Source organism: Theropithecus gelada, chromosome 19 (genome assembly GCF_003255815.1).
Source record: "Theropithecus gelada isolate Dixy chromosome 19, Tgel_1.0, whole genome shotgun sequence".
Classification (NCBI taxonomy): Eukaryota; Metazoa; Chordata; class Mammalia; order Primates; family Cercopithecidae; genus Theropithecus; species Theropithecus gelada.
In genome coordinates this window covers 22,701,498-22,724,536 of record NC_037687.1, presented here as the reverse complement: position 1 = coordinate 22,724,536, position 23,039 = coordinate 22,701,498, and the positions used below count along the sequence as shown (strand labels likewise).

The 23,039-nt window shown below is 52.9% G+C and overlaps 2 protein-coding genes across 4 annotated transcripts in view; one reads left to right on the top strand and one right to left on the bottom strand.

The window, feature by feature from the left end:
• FOSB (FosB proto-oncogene, AP-1 transcription factor subunit) overlaps nucleotides 1-4,388 on the bottom strand; it is a 7,894-nt gene extending 3,506 nt beyond the window's left edge. Inside the window, exons 1-3 of one of the 3 annotated variants that reach the window (XM_025369355.1) lie at nucleotides 3,535-4,388; nucleotides 1,300-1,620; nucleotides 948-1,055 (exon numbers count right to left, since the gene is read on the bottom strand). In XM_025369355.1, coding sequence (XP_025225140.1) covers nucleotides 948-1,055; nucleotides 1,300-1,620; nucleotides 3,535-3,660 — 555 coding nt within the window. In that variant the 5' untranslated portion in view covers nucleotides 3,661-4,388. The remainder of the gene's footprint in view (nucleotides 1-947; nucleotides 1,056-1,299; nucleotides 1,621-3,534) is intronic. The other 2 variants (XM_025369357.1, XM_025369356.1) reach the window with 2 other exon arrangements.
• The window catches only part of ERCC1 (ERCC excision repair 1, endonuclease non-catalytic subunit), an 80,906-nt gene that overhangs the window by 7,117 nt on the left and 50,750 nt on the right, over nucleotides 1-23,039 (top strand). The gene's annotated exons all lie outside the window — the stretch shown is intronic.

The window sequence follows — 23,039 nt, the reverse complement described above, 5'->3', positions numbered from 1 at the left end:
TTTTTTTTTGAGACGGAGTCTCGCTCTGTCGCCCAGGCTGGAGTGCAGTGACCGGATCTCAGCTCACTGCAAGCTCCGCCTCCCGGGTTTACGCCATTCTCCTGCCTCAGCCTCCCGAGTAGCTGGGACTACAGGCGCCCACCACCTCGCCCGGCTAGTTTTTTGTATTTTTTAGTAGAGACGGGGTTTCACCGGGTTAGCCAGGATGGTCTCGATCTCCTGACCTCGTGATCCGCCCGTCTCGGCCTCCCAAAGTGCTGGGATTACAGGCTTGAGCCACCGCGCCCGGCCTGTTATGTGTTTTTAATGTGTTTCCTTCTATTACCCCTCACTCTCTACCACCCAGGGAAGAGATCAAGCAGAGAAGGAAAGTTGACAATTCCCTTGTTCCCTCAAGGAGTGACAGCTCACCCTGCAGTCATACAGTAGGGAACTCTCAGACCAAGGGAGGACGTAGGAAGGGAGTGGGTTTTGGGGGATGCCACCAGCACCAGGAGAGCTGTGGGTGGCTAGGGCAGGAGGTGGAATAATTTCATTTCATAGACTTTCCAGAGCGTTAAGGGTAGAAGGAGCCTGGGAGATTTGATGAGGGTTTGGAGAGATGGAGAAACTGAGGCAAAATGTGTTGTTACTTGCTGAAGACCAGATGGGAGAAATGATGGGAGCGCCCCTCTCCTCAAGGGCCCCATGTGGCCCCTTGGGATGAAATGAAGGCTAGGAGAGTAGTGCATGCGGTCAGGAAATGGGGGGGACCAGGAGTTGATTTAAGTACATGGGGTTCTGTGTTTGTGCCCTGGGCTACCCCATCTGGCCACACCAGTAACCTAGTTCCATATGCAGAATGTCTGGTTCTCAACCCGGGACAAGGGTACAGGTGGAGAGGGGGCAGAGAATGGGGAGAGAGCTCCCCTCAGCATCCCCTCTCCCACCCCAGGGCCTGTCCTCACCGCCTGGAGTCTGTCGGTCAACTCCCTCCGCCGGTTCCTGCATTTAGCTGCTGCTAGTTTATTTCGTTCCCGGCGCACCCTTCGCTTCTCCTCTTCCTCTGGGGTGAGCTGAATCGGGGAGATAGAGGCCATGAGATTTGGGGATACAGCACTCCTCCACCCATCCCAAACCTCTACTTCTTTCAGAACCCCCAGGAACCAAAAAACAAGCCTCCAGTCCTCGGTCGTGTAGCAAGGATCTTGGGGTTTCTGTAACACTGAGGCCTTAGTGGAGTCCCCCTCCATTCATAAGAAACTTCCTACCTCTCTTGCTTCCCCCGACCCAGGCCAAGTTCTGATGCCCCTTACTCACCGTCTCTTCTCGGGGTCTCCTAGGCCGGGCTCGGGCTGGGCGGGCAGGCCCAGGCCCACTGGTAGTTCCGCTGGTGGAAGGCCCACCGCTGCCACTCGCTCCGCCACTGCTGTAGCCACTCATGCCTGGCGTGGAGTAGCTGGTTCCCGGCATGTCGTAGGGATCGACGACCGGGGGCTGGGAGGCCAGTGGCTGCCCCTGGGACTGGGCCATGGAAGAGATGAGGGTGGGTTGCACAAGCCACTGGAGGTCCTGGCTGGTTGTGATCGCGGTGACCGTGGGCACGAAGGAACCGGGCATTTCCCCGAGACCGGCGCACTCCTACGGGGTGACACATACACACACAGGCGTAGACACACAAACAAAGACACCAACACACACACACCCAACACACATAACACACACCGACCCCGTGAGTGAGCACAGGGTGAGCGAGTGTGGATGTGTGTGTCACAGGGAAAAAGCCACGACACCCACCCTTCCACTACACCGTGACGCAGTGGTTAATGAGAGGATTTCTGCTCAACTGGCTTCTACCTCCTCCTTCTTCCTCGGGGAAAGGTTGCACGGTTCCAGCGGGTGGTGAATCACACCCCGAGTTGGTGACTCTTAGGTGTGGGGGGTGGAGAGGAGGCTGGACACAGCCGGCTGACAGAACCCCCGGGACGGAGCCACAGCCACACACACAGCCACAACACCCCACCCCCACCCCAGAGGCAAAGGGAGGGAGAAGGAGAGGCCTTAGGCCAAGCCTTCCTCTACACTCACACACACACACACCCCCCTCTGCGCGAGGTCCCATGCAGGGGCGGGGGTCCCAGTCAAAAGGGTGTTTGGGGGACGGGCCTAGGAGTTTAGAACAACGTTTCAAGTTACTGTCTCTTTTCAGAGTGAGACTGACGAGTGACAGTTTAGGGTGAACGGACAGGTAGAGAAAAGTAACCACCGAGGCTCCCTTAGATTGTTGCGGAGGGGGAATTGTGCGGAACCCGAGCCCCCAAGCTTCAGCAGCGCTCATCTCCCCCCTCCCGTAAATGGACTCCTGGAACTGCTCTGAAGGCTTAACTACTCTCTCAGGGGGCGTGGTGAGGGAAGGGCTGGCTCGCCGGCCAATCAGCGTCCTGGGAACCCAGAGGGGGCGGAGCTCCTGGAGACCACCTGGCTGGTTGCCCTTCGGTTCGCGGTTCTAGTCCTGTCTTGGGACACACTGGAGGAACCGGGCATCCGGAGCAGAGGGAGTGGGAATCTGTCTGTGAGTGCCTGGAGAAGAGGGTGACAGCCACCGTATCTCTCCAAGAAACGCCGGCACACAAGCAGACACCCCCTGCTCCTGAGAGCCCAGGGACCAGATCCCCGCAAGGGTCTCGCAGATCCATTGGGTCGCAGAGAGCCGCTCTTGTCACGACAGGGATCCCCTCGCTCTGCCTCTAGAGGCGCGGAAAAGAGACCCAGCCGCCAAGGAACCACGGGTTCCGGGGACAGAGAGGGGGAAGGAAACTGCACCCTACAAATAGGAAGGGAAAGCTGATTGGCCAAGGCGTGCGCCCCGGCGGCCAATCGAAACGCCGGGCTGCCCCCTCCCTTAGCAACGTGGCCCCGGCGTTCCAAAATAGAACGCTCCCGGGACGTCAGGGGCGGGGCGGACGAAGGGGGCGCCGCGCGCCGTGCGTGCCCCGCGTCAGACGGAGGATTCCAGCGCGTCAGCCGTTACGCACGGGTCCCCCGTTACGTCTCCGCGCAGGAGGCGGAGGCAGCGCGGCTGAGGGTTCGAGGCCCCTCTTCCCGATGGGTGGAGGGCTACCTGGCACCGAAGTGGGCGCTCCGAAGAAGGAGGAAAGGAAAAGAGACTACTGGAAGCTTCCCTGGGATTTCCCCCACCTGCCTAACTGCGCTAGCTTCAGGTCTGGAACCCGAACGGGAGGCAGTCCCGGAGCCGGCTCAAAGTTCTCAGCCCCGCTACCGCATACACGTTGCACTGAGCGGCACATTCCCCACCCCACCCCCACACGCCCCAAAGCCTACCCTCCCTGCCGCGTTCCCTCCCTGCGCTCCACGCACGCAACCAATTGCAAACATCTCCCGACTCTTTGCAGTTTGCAAAGTGCGCTGTGAGCCTTTTCCATCTCAGATCTAGGGTTCTGATGCGTCTTTATGTGGGGGTTGGGGGTTATTCTTGTCACCCTTGACTTAAAAAATAAAACCTACAAAGCAGCACCCCTAATATCGAAAACTTACCTGGGAGGCGGTGGCGGTGGGTGGACTGCCAAAGGAGTCCACCGAAGACAGATATTGAGACTCGGCAGAGGGTGAGGAACTGCACCGGGAGCCGGAGTCGTAGTCTCCGGGGAAAGCTTGAAACATTTCCCTGGGCACAGGGGGGGCCCTGTGACCACGCTGAGGTCGCCGGGAAGCCAAGGCTATGGCCGGGTTGGGGAAGTAAGGTGCGAGTCCGGGGTGAGCCGTGGGAGTCCCGGGTGAGCTGAGCGAGTCCTCAAAGTACGCTGTCCGGGGAAGCTCGGGGAAGGAGCAACGTCCCGTTCCAACAATGGCAAAGTTTCTGTGCAGTCTCCCTCCGGTGCCCAGGCCCCCACAGGATGCCGCTGTACCTCCTGAAAGTTCAGGCTCCGTAGGACCCAGGGGCGAGGGAGGGGTTGCTCCCCCAGGGGCAGAAAGCGCTGTCCCGCTGTACAGAATCAGCTTCAGCTACGGTCTCCTCCACGCGTCCGGCGGGTCCCACGGGGGGAGGGGAGTAATAAAGAAGACGAAAAAAGTAAGTCGGTCCTCCAAAAGAAAATGAAGAAATATCTAGAAGAATCTTTCCAAAAACTTTCTCCCCGGAAAAAAAAAAAGATTAACGAAATTTCATAACCCTCAAGAAGAACCACAATAATCAAGTTTCCAAGTCCTGGTTCCGCGTGTCCCTGCAGTGGCCGTAGCTCTGAGTCTTATGAATGAAGCACAGACCCGCCAGCCTGTATTTATATGCCCGGGACCCGCCCCCCTGCTTACGTCACCCGCCCCTCGCTGAACAAACTTCCCCAAATCTCCGGACCCGCCAAATCGAGTCCCGCACCGTCCAGCAAGAGGTCTGTTCTAGACTCGATCTGGTCACTTGCATGACCCTCGGGGCCCTGAGGGTCTCGGGGGCTGCGTTCCGGGCCCCTCGGCGGGAGGGGATCCCGGCCCCGCCTCCCCGGAGTTCCTGTGACGCAATTAGCCATATAAGGAGCTCGGCCGGCGCGGCGGAGTGTTTGTTTGGTATCCTAGCAATGACGTCAGAGGGAATCCCTCGCTCGCTCGCGCGCGCGCCCGCGCCCCGCCCGCGCCTGCGCAGTGCCACGCCGCCCCGGGGGCTGGTATTAATAGGCGCTTACACTAGCCCCGCAGGGCCCCCGCTGACCCGGGCAGGGAAGACCCCAGCCTGCAGGTCCCCCTCACCTCTGGCGCCCCCACCCACCCTGTTCTACCGCTAGTGCAGCGCCCCTGTTCGAGAAGAAGAGCAGATCTCTGAAAGGAGACCCTGATTAGTGTGGTGTGGTCACGTAGGTGGGGAAACTGAGTCCCGAGCGCGCTGTGATGCTCAGGTGAAGATGGAGGTAATGGAGGGATTCCGAGGCTCGTCCTGGTTTCTGTCCTAATTCGCTGTGCGAGCTTGGGAAATGTTTTCCCTCTCTGAGCTTTAGCTTTAGGCTTCCCGGCTGGGCAAAGGATGTGTGTCTTGGACCCGGCTGGCCTCCCAGGTCCGGCGTTTGGGAGGGATGAGGGTTTGGAGGGGATGAGAAATGAAACTTAGGGAGAAAACTCTCTTCTAATGGTGTTGGTAGCCTCTCCTCCCACCTTTTAATCCACCTGGAGTCAAAGAATGTGTAAGGGGGAGGGGATATTATTATTAATTTTAATAATAATAATTAATGCCTTGTATTTGGCACTTACCAAGCACAGCTTCTGTGCTATGCCTTTCAGTACAAGATTTGTAATCCTTAAAACAGCTCTGGAAGGTTAAGAGAGAAAAATCTTCATTTTATAAAAGGAAAAAATGATACTCAGAGAGGTTAAATGACTTGCCCAAGATCCCATCACAAGAAATTCAAACTTAGAATTGGCAAACTCCAGATTTCCTACCCTTTCCATTCTTTCCATTTCTTTTCTGATTTCTGAGACCTGCCTGGTTGGATGAAACTCCTTGAAAAACCTGTGTCTGGGGTTTGTTTAAATGATAATGGGAGTATTAGTAGTTTCCACTTATCAGGTTTTTTTTTTTTTTTTTTTTTTTTTTTGAGACGGTGTCTTGCTCTGTTGGAGTGCAGTGGTGATCTCCGCTCGCTGCAACCTCCGCCTCACCTTAGCTTCTCGAGTAGCTGGGACTACAGGCGCGGGTACAGGCGCGGGCCACCATGCCAAGCTAATTTTTATATGTTTAATAGAGATGGGGTTTCACCATATTGGTCAAGATGGTCTTGAACTCCTGATCTCGTGATCCGCCCGCCTCGGCCTCCCAAAGTGTTGGGATTACAGGCGTGAGCCACTGCGGACAGGCTGTCAGGTCTTTCTAAGCTTTACAAACTCCCTCTTACTGCTGTTAGGGTGTACTGTTGCAATCTAGGCTCAGAGGGGTAGAGCTGACTACCTGAGAAAATCTACTTAGCAAATGGGGTTCAAGAGTCTGACGTGGCCGGGCGCGGTGGCTCAAGCCTGTAATCCCAGCACTTTGGGAGGCCGAGGCGGGCGGATCATGAGGTCAGGAGATCGAGACCATCCTGGCTAACACGGTGAAACCCCATCTCTACAAAAAAATACAAAAAACCTAGCCGGGCGAGGTGGACGGCGCCTGTAGTCCCAGCTACTCGGGAGGCTGAGGCAGGAGAATGGCGTGAACCCAGGAGGCGGAGCTTGCAGTGAGCCGAGATCCGGCCACTGCACTCCAGCCTGGGTGACAGAGCCAGACTCTGTCTCACAAAAAAAAAAAAAAAAAAAGAGTCTGACGTGTTTTTCTTTTTTTTTTTTTTAAGACAGAGTCTCACTCTGTTGCCCAGGCTGGAGTGCGGTGGCACGATCTCGACTCACTGCAGCCTCCACCTCCCGGGTTCAAGTGATTTTCCTGCCTCAGCCTCCCGAGTAGCTGGGATTACAGGTATGTGCCACCACACCTGGCTAATTTTTGTTTTGTTTTGTTTTGTTTTTTTTTTTGAGGCGGAGTCTCACTCTGTCGCCCAGGCTGGAGTGCAGTGGCCAGATCTCAGCTCACTGCAAGCTCCGCCTCCTGGGTTTACGCCATTCTCCTGCCTCAGCCTCCCGAGTAGCTGGGACAACAGGCGCCCGCCACCTCGCCCGGCTAGTTTTTTGTATTTTTAGTAGAGACGGGGTTCCACCGTGTTAGCCAGGATGGTCTTGATCTCCTGACCTCGTGATCCGCCCGTCTCGGCCTCCCAAAGTGCTGGGATTACAGGCTTGAGCCACCGCGCCCGGCCTAATTTTTGTTTTGTTTTGTTTTGTTTTGTTTTTTGAGACGGAGTTTTGCTCTCGTTGCCCAGGCTAGAGTGCAGTGGCACAATTTCGGATCATCCCAGGTTGAAGCTATTCTCCTGCCTCAGCCTCCCAAGTAGCATGCGCCACCATGCCCAACTAGTTTTTGTATTTTTAGTAGAGATGGGGTTTCTCCGTGTTGGTCAGGCTGCTCTCACTCCCAACCTCAGGTGATCTGCCCACCTTGGCCTCCTGAAGTGCTGGGATTACAGGCATGAGCCACCATGCCCAGACTGACTCAGGTATTTCTGATGCTACAGCCCCCAACTCTTAAGCACCCCCTGGGAAGGCTGCCGCCAGCTATTTCACAAACCTCAGAGAGCCCAGCACTTACCCACCAGTGCACAGCCTGGCCCAGCCCTGGGTACAGAGGAAGAAGTACTTTTAAAACATTGGATTTCACAGGTTCAGAAAGGGGCAAGGCCTGTCTCAGGGCCACACAGCAAGCCTGTGGCAGAGCCAGGGTGATGGTTCTTAATTTCCAGGGAGTCCTGATTCCCTGTCCCAATAGTAGGGAGGGAGTAGGGAGATGTAGAAGGCTAGAGGGACGTGGGGGGCATAGGCGGAGGTTCAAGTTTCCAGACAAAAGTCCAGCCTCAAGCCCACCCCCTGCCCTGTTCCCCCACACCCCCTCTGTCTGCCATCAGCCAGGAGGGAGGGACAGAGACTGGGAGATGACACAGCAGCCACTAGTTGGCAGTGACTCGGCCCCAGCATCAGACAGGGAGTGACCCCTCATTCTTCTGTCCCATCCAAGCCCCTCATGTCCTCCTCCATGGAATAAAGGAAACATACAAAGACCTACCCTGGCTGGCCAGAGACTCATGCCCGACACAGGCAACACAGGCATCCACACAGCCACCCACCAGATCACACGTGGGCAGTCACCCACAGCCACATAGAAACAGCTTCACAGACCCACGCCAGCATGTGGAAACACACACTGTCATATGGTTATCAACACACATGACACACGTCCCTACACACACAAGAAGATATAGGGTTCAGTTGTACAGCCAAGGACAGGTACAGACCCCCAAAACACACAGAGACCCCTAGATCTTTACTAAAGATGCACATATGATCTCACACACTGACACACACACAACACTCAAAGATCAAGAGAGCAACACACACATATACACACATATATACACACACATATATACACACATACACATATACACACACATATACACACATATATACACACATATACACACACACACACATATATACACACAAACACACAGACCACACATCCTGCAGACGGACTCATGTAAAGCTCTTCACACAACCCTAGCAAGAGTTAATTCTTCCCAAGAGCTTATATTAACTTATTTAATTCTCACAACACTCCTGTGAGGTACAAATCATCACTTTACAGGAAGGGAAACAGAAGCCCAGAGAGGTGAAGTTATTCACCCGGAGTCACACAGCAAGTAAGTAGCAAAGCTGGAATAACACCATGCAGGGTGTCAGGCTTCAAAGTCTGTGCCTTGAACTATTATTATTATTTTGAGATAGGATCTTGCTCTGTCATCCAGGCTAGAGTGCAGTGATGCAATCATAGTTCACTGTAACCTCGAACTCCTGGCCTCAAGCAATCTTCCTGCCTCAGCCTCCCAAGTAACTAACACTGCAGGTGCGTATCACCATGCTTGGCTAATTTTTTTTTTTTTTTAGACAGAGTCTCGTTTCTTCACCCAGGCTGGAGTGCAATGGCATGATCTTGGCTCACTGCAACCTCTGCCTCCCAGATTAAAGCAATTTTCCTGCCTCAGCCTCCCCAGTAGGTGGGATTACAGGCATGTGCCACCACGTCTGGCTAATTTTTGTATCTTTAGTAGAGAAGGGGTTTCACCCTGTTGGCCAGGCTGGTCTTGAACTCCTGACCTCAAGTGATCCACCCACCTTGGCCTCCCAAAGTGCTGGGATTACAGGCGTGAGGCACTGTGCCTGGTCTAATTTTTTATTCAAAAAAATTTTTTTAGAGTCAGGGTCTCACTTTGTTGCCCAGGCTGATCTCAAACTCCCAGCCTCAAGCAATCCTCCCACCTCAGCCTCCCAGAGCGCTGAGATTGCAGGAGCAAGCCACGGCGCCTGGCTTTGAACTTTATTAAATGGGTTTATGTATGTCAATTTATTCACGCACAGATGCTCATGTTCATGAAGACACTGGGCATTTCTCCCCACACCATCGCAGACCCAGAAGCTAGGTGGACTGGGCTTATGTTCTGCTTGTATCACCAAGTAGCTTGGTGAACTTGAGCTAGGATATCTGGGGCCTCAGTTTCCCTACCTGACAAAGGAGAACAGGATATAGTACCCACCTCATGAGACTGGTGGGAAGATATCGTAAGGCTCCTGACAGATTGTAGGTGCTTGTTTTGTTACTAAAACAAAGTCTTCCTGACCTTTATACATGTATACCCTCCTGACCCATATCTGTGGGTCACTTAAATTTATCGTGGGCCCTAGGCACTGTGCCCCTGGGCCTAAGGGAGAAATTGGCCCTGGAGACACACACACACACACACACACACACACACACACCCGCACTCACAGACATGACACACACATCTGCCCACAGAGCATGGAGTGGATAAATCAAGTTCTTCTCTGTAGGGCTCATTCCTTGCCAGGCGCAGTGGCTCGTGCCTGTAATCCCAGCACTTTGGGAGGCCAAGGTGGGCAGATCACTTGAGCCCGGGAGTTCAAGACCAGCCTGGACAACAATGGCAAGACCCCATCTCTACTAAAAATACAAAAACTAGCCGGGTGTGGTGACGTGTGCCTGTAGTCCCAGCTATTTGAGAGGCTGAGGTGAGAGGATCACTTGAGCCTGGGGAGGGCGAGGCTGCAGTGAGCCATGATCATGCCACTGCACTCCAGCCTGGGTGACAAAGTGAGACCTTGTCTCACAAATAATAATAAATAGAGTAAGAGGTTCCTCTTGGAAGGAGAGCTTCCAGGAGGAGGAGGACTTGAGCATGGGGGAGAGGGCTGGATCTCTGCTCTGGCTCCCAAGCGCTCAGCTCTGCTTGAGGTAGACGGGTGGGGGAGCCTTAGCCTTCTGCCTCCCGCAGGGTGGAGGTGGGTGTCGGTGCCCATCCTGGCTTTCCTCAGAGTATCCTGTAAACAGCCCACCCGCAGAGACTGTGAAGGCCAGACACACCACATCCTTCCCACCTTCATGTGGCCAAACCTCTGCTCCTCCGTTCCTCAGTTCCCCTATCTGTAGAGCAAGAAGGTTGAGTGACGGCTGTCTTCAAAATTCCTTTCCAGCTCTGAAATTTAATAATACAGAAGAGAAGGAGGGCTGGGTGTGGTGGTTCACGCCTGTGATCCCAGCACTTTGGGAGGCCTAGGGAACAGGATTGCTGGAGGCCAGGAGTTCAAGACCAGCCTGGGCAGCATAGTGAGACCCCACCAATACAATAAATTTATTTATTTATTTATTTATTTTAATTTTTATTTTTATTTTTTGAGATGGAGTATTGCTCTGTCGCCCAGGCTGGAGTGCAGTGGCATGATCTTGGCTCACTGCAACCTCCACCTCCTGGGTTCAAGCAATTCTCCTGCCTCAGCCTCCTGAGTAGCTGGGATTACAGGTGCCTGCCACCACACCCAGCTAATTTTTGTATTTTTAGTAGAGATAGGGTTTCACCATGTTGGTTAGGCTGCTCTCACTCCCAGCCTCAGGTGATCCGCCCACCTCGGCCTCCCAAAGTGCTGGGATTACAGGCGTAAGCCACTGGGCCCAGCAAAAAATTTAAAAATTAGCTGGGCATGGTGGCACACGCCTGTAGTCCCAGCTACTTGGGAGGCTGAGGCACGGGCATCACTTGAGCCCTGAGAGATTGAGGATGCAGTGAGCTATGACTGTGCCACTGCACTCCAGCCTGGGCAACAGAGCGAGACCCTGTTCCTCCCAAAATAAAAATAAAAATAAAAAAATGGAAAGGAGGAAGAGGAGCTGTTGAAAACAAGCGCTTAGGAAGCTGTGCTTAGCACTTTCATTATCTCAGTTAAGCCTCATTCCACATCAGTCCTCTACATGGATTCTGTTTTGATCTCCTTGTACAGAAAAGGAAACAGATACAGGGAAGTTAAGCCTGAGAGCAGCGCTTCTCTTTTTTCTTTTTTCTTTTTTTTTTTTTTGAGACGGAGTCTCGCTCTGTCGCCCAGGATGGAGTGCAGTGGCCGGATCTCGGCTCACTGCAAGCTCCGCCTCCCGGGTTCACGCCATTCTTCTGCCTCAGCCTCCCGAGTAGCTGGGACTACAGGCGCCCGCCACCGCGCCCGGCTAGTTTTTTTTTGTATTTTTTAGTAGAGATGGTGTTTCACCGTGTTAGCCAGGATGGTCTCGATCTCCTGACCTCGTGATCCACCGGTCTCAGCCTCCCAAAGTGCTGGGATTACAGGCTTGAGCCACCACGCCCGGCCACTTTTTTTTTTTAAGATGGAGTCTCGCTCTGTCGCCTGGGCTGGAGTGCAGTGGCCGGATCTCAGCTCACTGCAAGCTCCGCCTCCCGGGTTTACGCCATTCTCCTGCCTCGGCCTCCTGAGTAGCTGGGACTACAGGCGCCGGCCACCTCGCCCGGCTAATTTTTTGTATTTTTTAGTAGAGACGGGGGAGAGCAGGGCTTCTCAATTCGTGGTGATCACGAATTGCCTGGAGAGCCAGCAGATCTGCTGTGGTCATCTTCTTATTTTTATTATTTTATTTTATTTTGAGACGGAATTTCACTCTCATTACCCAGGCTGGAGTGCAGTGGCATGATCTCAGCTCACTGTAACCTCTGCCTCCCAGGTTCAAGTGATTCTCCTGCCTCAGCCTCCCGAGCAGCTGGGATTACAGGCGTGCGTCACCAAGCCTGGCTAATTTTTATATTTTTTTTAAGTAGAGATGGGGTTTCACCATGTTAGCCAGGCTGGTCTCGAACTCTTGACCTCAGGTGATCCACCCACCTTGGCCTCCCAAAGTGCTGGGATTACAGGCATGAGCCACCACGCCCATTCTATTTTATTATTATTTTTTTAAGACGGAGTCTCGCTCTGTCACCCAGGCTGGAGTGCAGTGAGTGGCACGATCTTGGCTCGCTGAAGCCTTCACCTCTTGGGTTCAAAAGATTCTCCTGTCTCAGCCTCCCAAGTAGCTGGGGTTACAGGCATGAGCTACCACGCCTGGCTAATTTTTTTGTGTTTTTAGTAGAGACAGAGTTTCGCTATGTTGGCCAAGCTGGTCTTGAAGTCCTAACCTCAAATGAACTCCTGACCTCAAATGATCCCCCGCCTGCCTCGGCCTCCCAAACTGCTGGGATTACAGGCATGAGCCACTGCACTGGGCCATCTTTTGCATTTCCAGCAAGCCCCCTGGTGGTGCAGAAGCTTTGGCTCCAGGGACACCCCCTGGAAGGAACAAGGTCTGTGGGTTTCTGAGGCTCCAGAGGAGGGGAGGGGCATGTTCGTGAGTGTGCACGTGCGTGTGTGTGTTCGACTGTTGTGACTGTGACCTCTGGGAGGGCAGATCCAGGCTGATTTAGTAAGGCTGCCTCCTCAGTGCTCAACACTGAATAGTGAGTGTGACTGGCTGGATGGCTGAGCCGCTCCACACTGAGCAATCCTGAGGGCTTCCTGGAGGGGATGTCCCTGGAGTTTCAGGGAAGCAGAGTAACCCAGATTGGACAGTTAGCTTGACCCTCCCAATACCCCTGCATCCTGCACTATATTCCTCTCTATGGCTCCTGAGGCCCTTCATGACCTGCTCTGAGGGTGCCCTGGTCTCATCTCTCCCCTCTCCTTTGTGTTTCAGATGCCTGGCCTCTCTCCCTGGACTTCAGGCCTTTGCATGTGCTTTTCCCTCTGCTTGGGTCACTCTTCCCTTCGTTTCCTCTGGCTCATACTCTTTTCATCCAGGTCTTAACTCCTATAACCTCTCCTCCAGGAAGGTTGAGTCAAGGCCCTGATCTCCCTGATCTCCAGGCTGAGTCAAGGTCCCCTCTCCTGGGGTCCCTCCCTCCAACTCTGCCAATCTGGGCTCATCATTGTCTGAGAACAGGTTTGTCTCCCTCATTGGGCTGTGAGCTGGGTGAAAGCTGGGCCGAAACTGTCCCGGTCACTGCCTTGTCCCCAGCATAGCATTTGGTACCCAATAGGTGGTTATTAAATATTTGTTCAAGCCAGGCACAGTGGCTCATGCCTGTAATCCCAGCACTTTGGGAGGCAGAGGCAGAAGAATCACTTGAGGCCAGACGTTTGAGGCCAGCCCAGTCAACCTAGTAAGACCCTGTCACTACAAAAAAGTTTAGAAATAAAAACAATATGATATAGGAATAAATGAGGCAGCGCTGGTGGCTCATGCCTGAAATCCCAGTAAATTGGGAGGCTGAGGCAAATGGATCACTTCAGGTCACGAGTTTGAGACCAGCCTGGGCAACATGGTGAAACCCCATCTCTACTAAATATACAAAAATTAGCTGGGCACAGTGGCACACACCTGTAATCCCAGCTACTTGGTGGCTGAGACACGAGCTTCTCTTAAACCCAGGAGGCAGAGGCTTCAGTGAGCCGAGATTGCACCACCGCACTCCATCCTGGGTGACAGAGCAAGACTCTGTCTCAAAAAAAAAAAAAAAAAAGAAGAAATGTTTCTTGTTGAGTAAATGGATCTTCACCATTCATTCATTTACTAATTCCTAAACTCTGACAGACTCTCAGACAGAAACATATCTGAGCCTCTCTCTTTTTTTTTTTTTTTTTTTTTTTGAGATGGAGACTTGCTCTGTCACCCAGGTTTGAGTCCCTGGCGTGATCTCAGCTCACTGCAACCTCCACCTCCTGGGTTCAAGCAACTCTCATGCCTCAGGTCCCTGAGTAGCTGGGATTACAGGCATGTGCCACCACGCCTGGTTAATTTTTTGTAGTTTTAGAAGAGACGGAGTTTCACCATGTTGACCAGGTTGGTTTTGAACTCCTGACCTCAGGTGATCCGCTGGCCTCAGCCTCCCAAAGTGCTGGGATTACAGGCGTGAGCCACCACACACCTGGCCAACCTCTCTTTTGCCTTGAGGTCAGAGACAGATACACACATAGACAGGCTGAGATGTCCACGTACACACCCTATTCACAAATCTCAACAGGCAGACACCTTCCACTTTTGTCTGTACAGGCACCTGATGACTATTTGTTTATTTTCGTTTTGCCTTTTGTTTTGAGACAAGGTCTTGCTCTGTTGCCCAGGCTGGAGTGCAGTGGCACAATCTCAGCTCACTGCAGTCTGGACCTCCTGGGCTCAAGTGATCTTCCTGCCTAGGCCTCCCAAAATGCTGGGATTATAGGCATGAGCCACCACGCCTGGCGGCATGATGACTATTTGAACACATGATCACACACACAGAGCAAAACACGTGCAGTTGTGCAAACACATCACATAGGTGTTCACACCCCAAACACACAGTAAATGACACACACCTTTGTCTACATAGACACACATCTCCACACATACACAGATGGGTAGAGCTAGGACCCCTGCTCTCACAGTGATACCCTCAGAGCTGTGGACTTGAAGAATGTCTTCATTTTTTCTTTCTTTTTGAGACAGGGTCTCCCTCTGTTGCCCAGGCTGGAGTGTAGTGGCTCGATCTCAGCTCACTGCAGCCTCCACCTCCCAGGCTCAAGGGATCCTCCTGCCTCAGTCCCCCAAGTAGTAGCTGGGACTACAGGCACCCGCTGCCATGCCTGGCTAATTTTCATATTTTTTGTAGAGACGAAGTCTCACTATGTCGCCCAGGCTGTTCTCAAACTCCTGAGCTCAAGCAATCCACCCACCTGGGTCTCCCAAAGTGCTAGGGCTACAGGCCTGAACCACTGTGCCTGGCCTACTTGAAGAATTTATTAGATATCCATACAAACATGTGTGCAAAGGTTCACTCACAGTCACACTGGTATGAAAGAGCTCCTAAAGACCCACTGACTTGGCTGGGCGCGGTGGCTCATGCCTGTAATCCCAGCACTTTGGGAGGCCGAGGTGGGCGAGTCATGAGATTAGGAGTTTGAGACCAGCCTGGCCAACGTGGTGAAACCCCCATCTTTACTAAAAATACAAAAAATTAGCTGGGTGTATTGGTGGGCACCTGTAATCCCAGCTACTCGGGAGGCTGAGGCAGGAGAATCACTTGAACCTGGGAGGTGGAGGTTGCAGTGAGCCAAGATCGTGTCACTGCACTCCAGCCTGGGCAGCAGAGTGAGATTCCATCTCAAAAAACAAAAACCAAAAAGACCCACTGACTTGCTTGGAGTAGCATAGAAATCTATAGAACAAGGCACTCCAGGCACACAGATACACGGAATCACACACCTAGCTTCCACTGCCATGCAGCCTGTTCCACACACACTCAAAACTACACACACATACGGGTTCACATATATGGGTATGCACAGAATAGGGCAGACACACCCAGGTACAGACATAGACCTAAGCAGAGAGCCACCCTTGGATGCAGACTTGTCCCAGGCCCTGGCTGGGGGTGCCACTCACTGTGAGGGTTATTTCTCACCTACTCCCAACCCAGGGGGCACACAACGTGCAGTGTATCACTCACTGACTACAATCATTCCAGGCATTGGGTGGTGAGAGTGCTTAGTGAGGCTGGAGTAAGCCAGGAGGACTTCCTGGTGGAGGTGGATCTAGATAGTCATCATTGAGTTCTGAAGAGTTATGAATGAGGACGGAGTCCCTGAAGCACTCTCACCCTGTATATATATACACAGACATATATAACCAAAGAAGAGGCAGCAGGAAGGACTGCAGGGAGGTAAGAAGTAGAACTGGACCAAGGCAGTGAGGGTGACTGTTTTGGAGGCCTTCCTAGTTGGACTTAGGAATAAAAATAATGTGCGTTTGGCCAGGTGCAGTGGCTCACATCTGTAATCCCAACCCTTTGGGAGGCCGAGGCAGGTGGATCACCTGAGGTCTGGAGTTCAAGACCAGCCTGACCAATATGGTGAAACCCCATCTGTACTAAAAATTACCCACAAAAATTAGCTGGGCATGGTGGTGGGGGCCTGTAATCCCTGCTACTTGGGAGGCTGAGACAGGAGAATCACTTGAACCCGGGATGCGGAGGTTGCAGTGCACTGAGATTGCACCACTGCACTGCAGCCTGGGCGACAGAGCGAGACTCCATCTCAAAAAGAAAAAAGAAAGAAACAGAAAAAGAGAAAATAATATGCTTAGTACTAAGAATCATAACAGAGTCACTTTAGAAAGCTTACTGTGTCCGTACCAAATGCCACACATACAGATGCAGTTGACTCTTTTTTCTTCTTCTTCTCTCTATTTTTTGTTTTGTTTTGTTTTTGAGACAAGGTCTTGTTCTGTTACCCAGGCTGGAGTGCAGTGGCACAGTCTCAGCTCACTGCAACTTCCATCTCCCAGGCTCAAGCAATCCCCCCACCTCAGCGTCCTGAGTAGCTGGGACTACAGGCATGAGCCACCATGCCCAGCTAATTTTTTGATTTTTTTGTAGAGATGGGATCTCACTATTTTCCCAGGCTGGTCTCAAACTCTTGGGCTCCAGCGATCCACCCACCTTGGCCTCCCAAAATGTCAGGATTACAGGCGTGAGCTACCAAAAAAGCAAGAGTATCGCCTAAGCTCAGGAGTTCAAGACCAGCCTGGGCAACATAGTGAGACGTCATCTCCATTATTTAAAAAAAAAAAAAAATGTAGAATGCCTGGAACAGCACCTGGCAGAAAGTATGTTCCCTGTAAGCATAGCTATTATAATAATAGTGATATTTTGTGTGTGTGTGTGTGATAGGATCTTGTTCTGTTGTCTAGGCTGGAGTACAGTGGTGCAATCAATAGCTCACTGCAGTCTCAAACGCCAACACTCCCACCACAGTCTCCTGAGTAGCTGGGACTACAGGCACACACCACCACATCCAGCTAATTTTTAAATTTGTTCTTTGTAGAGAAGGGGTCTTGCTATGATGTCCAGGCTGGTCTTGAACTTCTGGCCTCCAAGGGATCCTCCTACCTCTGCCTCATGAGTCACTGTGCCTGGCCTAATAATGATTGTTAATACCCCCACTCAACAGATGAGGAAACTGTTCCTCATGCCTCAGTCCCTTAGGGAACTTGCCCCGACCGGCAGGCTTGTGGGTAGTGAGGCCCCGCAGGCCTGGGGTGGGTGGAGTTAGGGCCTCCCCAGGTCGGGTGTGTGCGTGTGTGCCTCTGCGTGTGTAAGCACATTGGTGATTCCATTGTCCTCCTGAATGACTCTTACGACCAAGTCTCTTACGATTTGGTGATTCTCTGCGCAAACACTCAGACCCCATCCCACCCCTGTGGGTCACCCAGCTGCTCCCCACAAGCCGCAGCCTCCCCGTCACACCCACACGTGCTTCCTCCTCAACCGCCGGGGCCTCCCCACAGGCTCTCCTTCCCAAACTTTCTCCTTCCTGCCCCACGTGGACGCCTGCGGCTGGGTGGTCTCAGGCTGTAGCCACCCTGTCCCTGACTCAGGCCCCATGCCCCCTCACTGACCCCTATGTGCCCGGCCTAACCCCCGCAGCCAGACGGCCACTCGGGGGTGTTGCAGGGGGTCACAGCAGGCCACGTGCCCAGGGTGGCTGAATTCCGCCTGTGATTCAGTCGGCTTGTCTAGGCTGCCGGGGGTGCCCTGGCTGGGTGATGTCAGCGGCCAGGTATGTGGCTGGGGTTTCTCCCGGGGTGAGTCAGGCTCCTGAACTACCCTCTCCCTCCTGCAGACACTCTGGGCTGCTGTCCAGGGCAGGCAGCCGGCTGGCTGCCTGACACTCCCTTCCCTGGCCCCCTCCACGCCCTCTTCAGCACAGAGCTGTGGGAACAGCAGGGCTGGGGGACTGGCACAAGAGGGATCCTAGAGGCCAGGGCCCCAGCCCAGACTTCCCCTAAGACCAGGACTCACAAGTGGTTGTAGGATGACATTCATTCATTCATTCAATCAGTCATTCAAATATTTAATCAGCATACCTACACACACCCACACACACATACACACACACACCCCCCCGCAGTCACACACTCTAGGTGCTGGGGACAGAGCAGGAAACAAGACAGACAAAAATAAAAATTTCCTCAAATGGCCAGACATGGTGGCTCACTCCTGTAAACCCAGCACTTTGGGAAGCCAAGACAGGAGGATTACTTGAGCCCAGAAGTTTGAGACCAGCCTGGGCAACATAGTGAGACCCCATCTCTACAAAAAAATAAACCTGTAGCCCCAGCGCTCAGGAGGCTGAGGCAAGACGATCGCTTAAGTCCAGGAGGTCAAGGCTGCCGTGGGTTGTCATCACGCCACTGCACTCCAGCCTGGGTGACAGAGCCAGAGCCAGACCCTATCTAAAAAAAAAGAAAATTAGCTGGGCGTAGTGGCGGGCGCCTGTTATCCCAGCCACTCGGGAGGCTGAGGCAGGAGAATCGCTTGAACCCGAGAGGCGGAGGTTGCAGTGACCCCAGATTGCGCCACTGCACTCCAGCCAGAGAAAGAGAGTGAGACTCTGTCTCAAAAAAAAAAAAAAAAGAAAGAAAGAAAATTCCTCACAAAGCCCTTATTAGTATCTGCACCTAGTGCATTATTATTATTCTTCTTATTGTTGTTGTTGTTGTTTTTGACACAAAGTCTCACTCTGTTGCCCAGCCTGGAGTGCAGTGGCATGATCTCGGCTCACTGCAACCTACATCTCCCAGGTTCAAGCTATTCTCCTGCCTCAACCTCCCGAGTAGCTGGAATTACAGGCACGCACCACCACGTGGCTAATTTTTTTTTTTTTTTTTTGTATTTTTAGTAGAGACAGCGTTTTGGCATGTTGGCCAGGCTGGTCTCGAACTCCAGACCTCAGGTGATCCACCCTTCTGGGCCTCCCAAAGTGCTGGGATTACCAGCTGAGCCACTGTGCCTGGCCTATTGTTATTGCTAGTATTGCCCCCCTCCAAATTCCACTAGCCTGTGAAACTCAGGCTGGTTTCTTTTCCTCCAGGCAGCTCTCCAAACAGCTCATGTCTTTCTTTTTTTTTTTTTTTTTTTTTTTTTTGAGACGGAGTCTCGCTCTGTCGCCCAGGCTGGAGTGCAGTGGCCGGATCTCAGCTCACTGCAAGCTCCGCCTCCCGGGTTTACGCCATTCTCCTGCCTCAGCCTCCCGAGTAGCTGGGACTACAGGCGCCTGCCACCTCGCCCGGCTAGTTTTTTGTATTTTTAGTAGAGACGGGGTTTCACCATGTTAGCCAGGATGGTCTCGATCTCCTGACCTCGTGATCCGCCCGTCTCGGCCTCCCAAAGTGCTGGGATTACAGGCTTGAGCCACCGCGCCCGGCCCTTTCTTTTTTTTTTTTTGAGAGGGAGTCTTACTCTGTCACCAGGCTGGAGTACAGTGGCGTAATCTCGGCTCACTGCAACCTCCACCTCCCGAGTTCAAGTAATTCTCCTGCCTCTGCCTCCTGAGTATCTGGGAATACAGGCACACGCCACCATGCCCAGCTAATTTTTGTATTTTTAGTAGAGATGGGATTTCACCAGGTTGACCAGGATGATCTTGATCTCTTGACCTTGCGATCCACCTGCCTCGGCCTCCCAAAGTGCTGGGATTACAGGCGTAAGCCACAAGGCCCAGCAAAACAGCTCATTTCTTATAGTCCCCAGCCCCAAAATAGTCCTAGGAGGAAGTCCTTTCTGGAATCTGACCCTCAGTCTGTCTGCTTCAAATGTGCTCTTTCATCCCTCTTTGACTTCCCACTTTTCCAGTCCCATGGAGTGATCTGAACCTCAATTCCATCCCATCCCAACTTCACCCCTCATTTATCTTTCCTGAAACCAGACTACGGCTGGGCCTTGTAGCCACTGGAGTGTTCCAGATGCAGCTTCATTCAGTCCTAACTGGCCCTGGAGAAGGTCTGGAACATGCCCATGGTATAGGAGGGAAAGTGAGACTCAGGGCATCTGGATTCCCAGTAACACAGGACTACAGAGCTAAAGCCTGCATCTGCAACCCAGATTCTAGACACACACACGCATATCCAAGGACACACACAGAGGAAGTAATAATACCGACAACAATCAAAACTGGTATTTTGTAAATGTTTGTTTTCTGCCAGGCATTTTCTAAATGCTTTCCATATGAACTCATTTACTTCCCCACAACAGTCCCATAAACTGGGTCTATTATTCTCCCCATTTAACAGATGAGGAAACTGAGTGCACAGAGGTCCTAATGCTAGTATGAGGAAGGCCACACAGTTCGGCCGAGCGCGGTGGCTCTCGCCTGTAATCCCAGCACTTTGGGAGGCCGAGGCAGGCAGATCACTTGAGGTTAGGAGTTTGAGATCAGCCTGGCCAACATGGTGAAACCTTGTGTCTGCTAAAAATACACAAAAATTAGCCGGGTGTGGTGCAGGCACCTGTAATCCCAGCTACTCAGGAGACTGAGGCAGGAGAATCCAGAAGGCAGAGGTTGCAGTGAGACAGAATCACACCACTGCACTCCAGCCTGGGTGACAGAGTGAGACTCCATCTCAAAAAAAAAAAAAAAAAAAAAAAAAAAGACAACAGAGTTCAAATCCATCGTTTTCGGGGTTTTTTAAATTTTTGTTTTTGTTTTTTGTTTTTCTTTTGAGACAGGGTCTCACTCTGTCACACAGGCTGGAGTACAGTGGTGTAATCACAGCTCACTGCAGCCTTGACCTCCTGGTCTCTGATGATCCTCCCACCGCAGCCTGCCAAGTAGCTGGGACTACAGGTATGCACCACCATGCCCAGCTAATTTTTGTTTTGTTTTTATTGTTGTTGTTGCTGTTGTTTGAGATGGAGTTTCACTCTTGTTGCCCAGGCTGGAGTGCAATGACGCGATCTTGGATCACTGCAACATCCACCTCCCGGGTTTAAGCAATTCTTTTGCTTCAGCCTTCCGAGTGACTGGGATTACAGGCACCCACCACCATGCCTGGTTATTTTTTTGTATTTTTAGTAGAGATGGGGTTTCACCATGTTGGCCAGGCTGGTCTCGAACTCCTTTCCTCAGATGATCCACCCTCCTTGGCCTCCCAAATTGCTGGGATTACAGGCATGAACCACTGCGCCTGGCCTAATTTTTGTATTATTTGTAGAGACAGGGTCTCACCATGTTGCCCAGGCTGGTCTTGAACTCTAGGTCTCAAGTGATCCTCCTGCCTTAGCCTCCCAAAGTGCTGGGATTGCAGGTGTGAGCCAGTGCACCTGGCCTCCTAGTCCACACGGCCCTGATATGTGCCATGAGGCTCTGATGTGTGCCATGCACTGTGGGGGGTGCCAAAAATTAGAGCTACATAGCGAGACATGGCTACAGAGACCCTCCTGTGCTGTGGCCCACGCAGCTGCTAGACACACACAGAAGACCCAGTACCACAAAATCACTTGCAGGGTTACATGGATGTGTGTGTTTGACACGGACACAAGAGTCATTGATTCATTTACCCAACAAGGAATTACTGATCACCTTCTTTGTGCAGGGTGGTGCTGGGGACCTGGTAGTGACCACAACAGCCCTGGGTCCTGCCCTCACAGGGCAGACAGTCCGGTGGGGGAGATGGAAAGTAAACAAAGGAACAAATATATAATTAGACATTGCAATGAATGCTGTGGAGGGAGCTCTGAGAAATCGTCTGTACGCAAACGCAGGTACCTGCATGGTTACACACAGAGATCCAGAAACACACATGGCTAGGCACAGTGGCTCACGCCTGTAATCCCAGCACGGTGGTGGGAGGCTGAGGTGGGAGGATCACTTGGGGCCAGGAATTAGAGACCAGCCTGGGCAACACAGTAAGATCCAGTCTCTACAAAAAAATTAGAAAATTAGCCTAGTGTAGTGGGCTTGCCTGTATCCCCACTAGTCAGGAGGCTGAGGCAGGGGGATCGCTTGAGCCCAGGAGTTTAAGAGCAGCCTGGGCAACATAGCCAGACCCTATCTCTAAAAAACAAATGAAAAAACCAGAAACACACACACACACACAGAACCAGAAATGCACGGCTAGAGGCAAAACCGTGCACATCCATGGGTACTTACACAAGTATTGTTTCACACAGATGACCACATGCAAGACTCACAACTACACACACATGCACATCTACACAGTCAGCAGGGCTACACACTCCCATACACCCAGATACACAAGTGCAAACCGCAGAAACCACTCGCTGAGTCCTGCAGTTTTGCTCTCACACAGGAAATACCAGGTGTGCACATTGTCACCGGCTGTTCCTCACCTATAGTCACATCCATTCACACTGTCACACACTCAATTTCTTCTCTCTGCTCAGAGATTCGCCCCAGCCCTGGTCACATGAAGCTACTGGATAGGGGGGTGTTGGGAGTGTGTGTCGGGGATGAGTTGTTAGAACCTCCCAGCTGTGGACAGCTTCCCGGACACAGGATGGAAGGACCGCGGGCTGCCTGTCTCTTCAAAGAGGCTCAGGAAACACAGGCAAGAGAACCCCAGGGGAGCGGGGAAAGGAACGGGAGGGAGCTCTGGGGCTGTGGCTTGAGTGTGAACAGGTTGTCTCCCCTTGTCTATCTCCCCCGGTGGAGACCCCAACCGCAACAGTGCACCCGGAAATCCGGCAGTCCAAGGCAGAAAGGGCAGGCCAGCGGAGTGTGTGCTTGTCCCTATTTTGGTTGTGATGGTTTAGGGGGGGATATGAGACAGCCACAGCGCGGGAGGCGCTGGACAGACGGACATGCCGGGGAGGAGGGGGCGCAGACGGACAGATACCCGAGCGGAGGCGGTCCCGGGGCAGACAGGAGGAGCGGGCGACAACAGACGGCGGCTGTCTAAAGGGAAACCGGTAATTTGGGAACCCGGTTCTCCCCCGCTTCCATCACCGCAATCCCCTCCACCCCCCGCCCCGGGCTCCCGGCGGGCCGGTCTGTCCGCCCGGGCCGGTCCTGGCTGCGCCCTGTGCGGCCGCGCCACCCAGCCCGGGACAAACAGCCCTCGCGTTGCTAGGAGACGGCGTTCCACAGTCCGTCGCGTCACCGCGTCTGCGCGGGCGTGGGGGGGGGGGCGCACGGAGATGGCGGCCGCGTCGTTTGTTGACGTTGCCCGGCAACTGGCGCGGCGCTGCCGGGCAACGCCGGCCGACTGTTCATTCTCTCTCTCTCTCTCTCTCTCTCTCTCTCTCTCTCTCTCTCTCTCT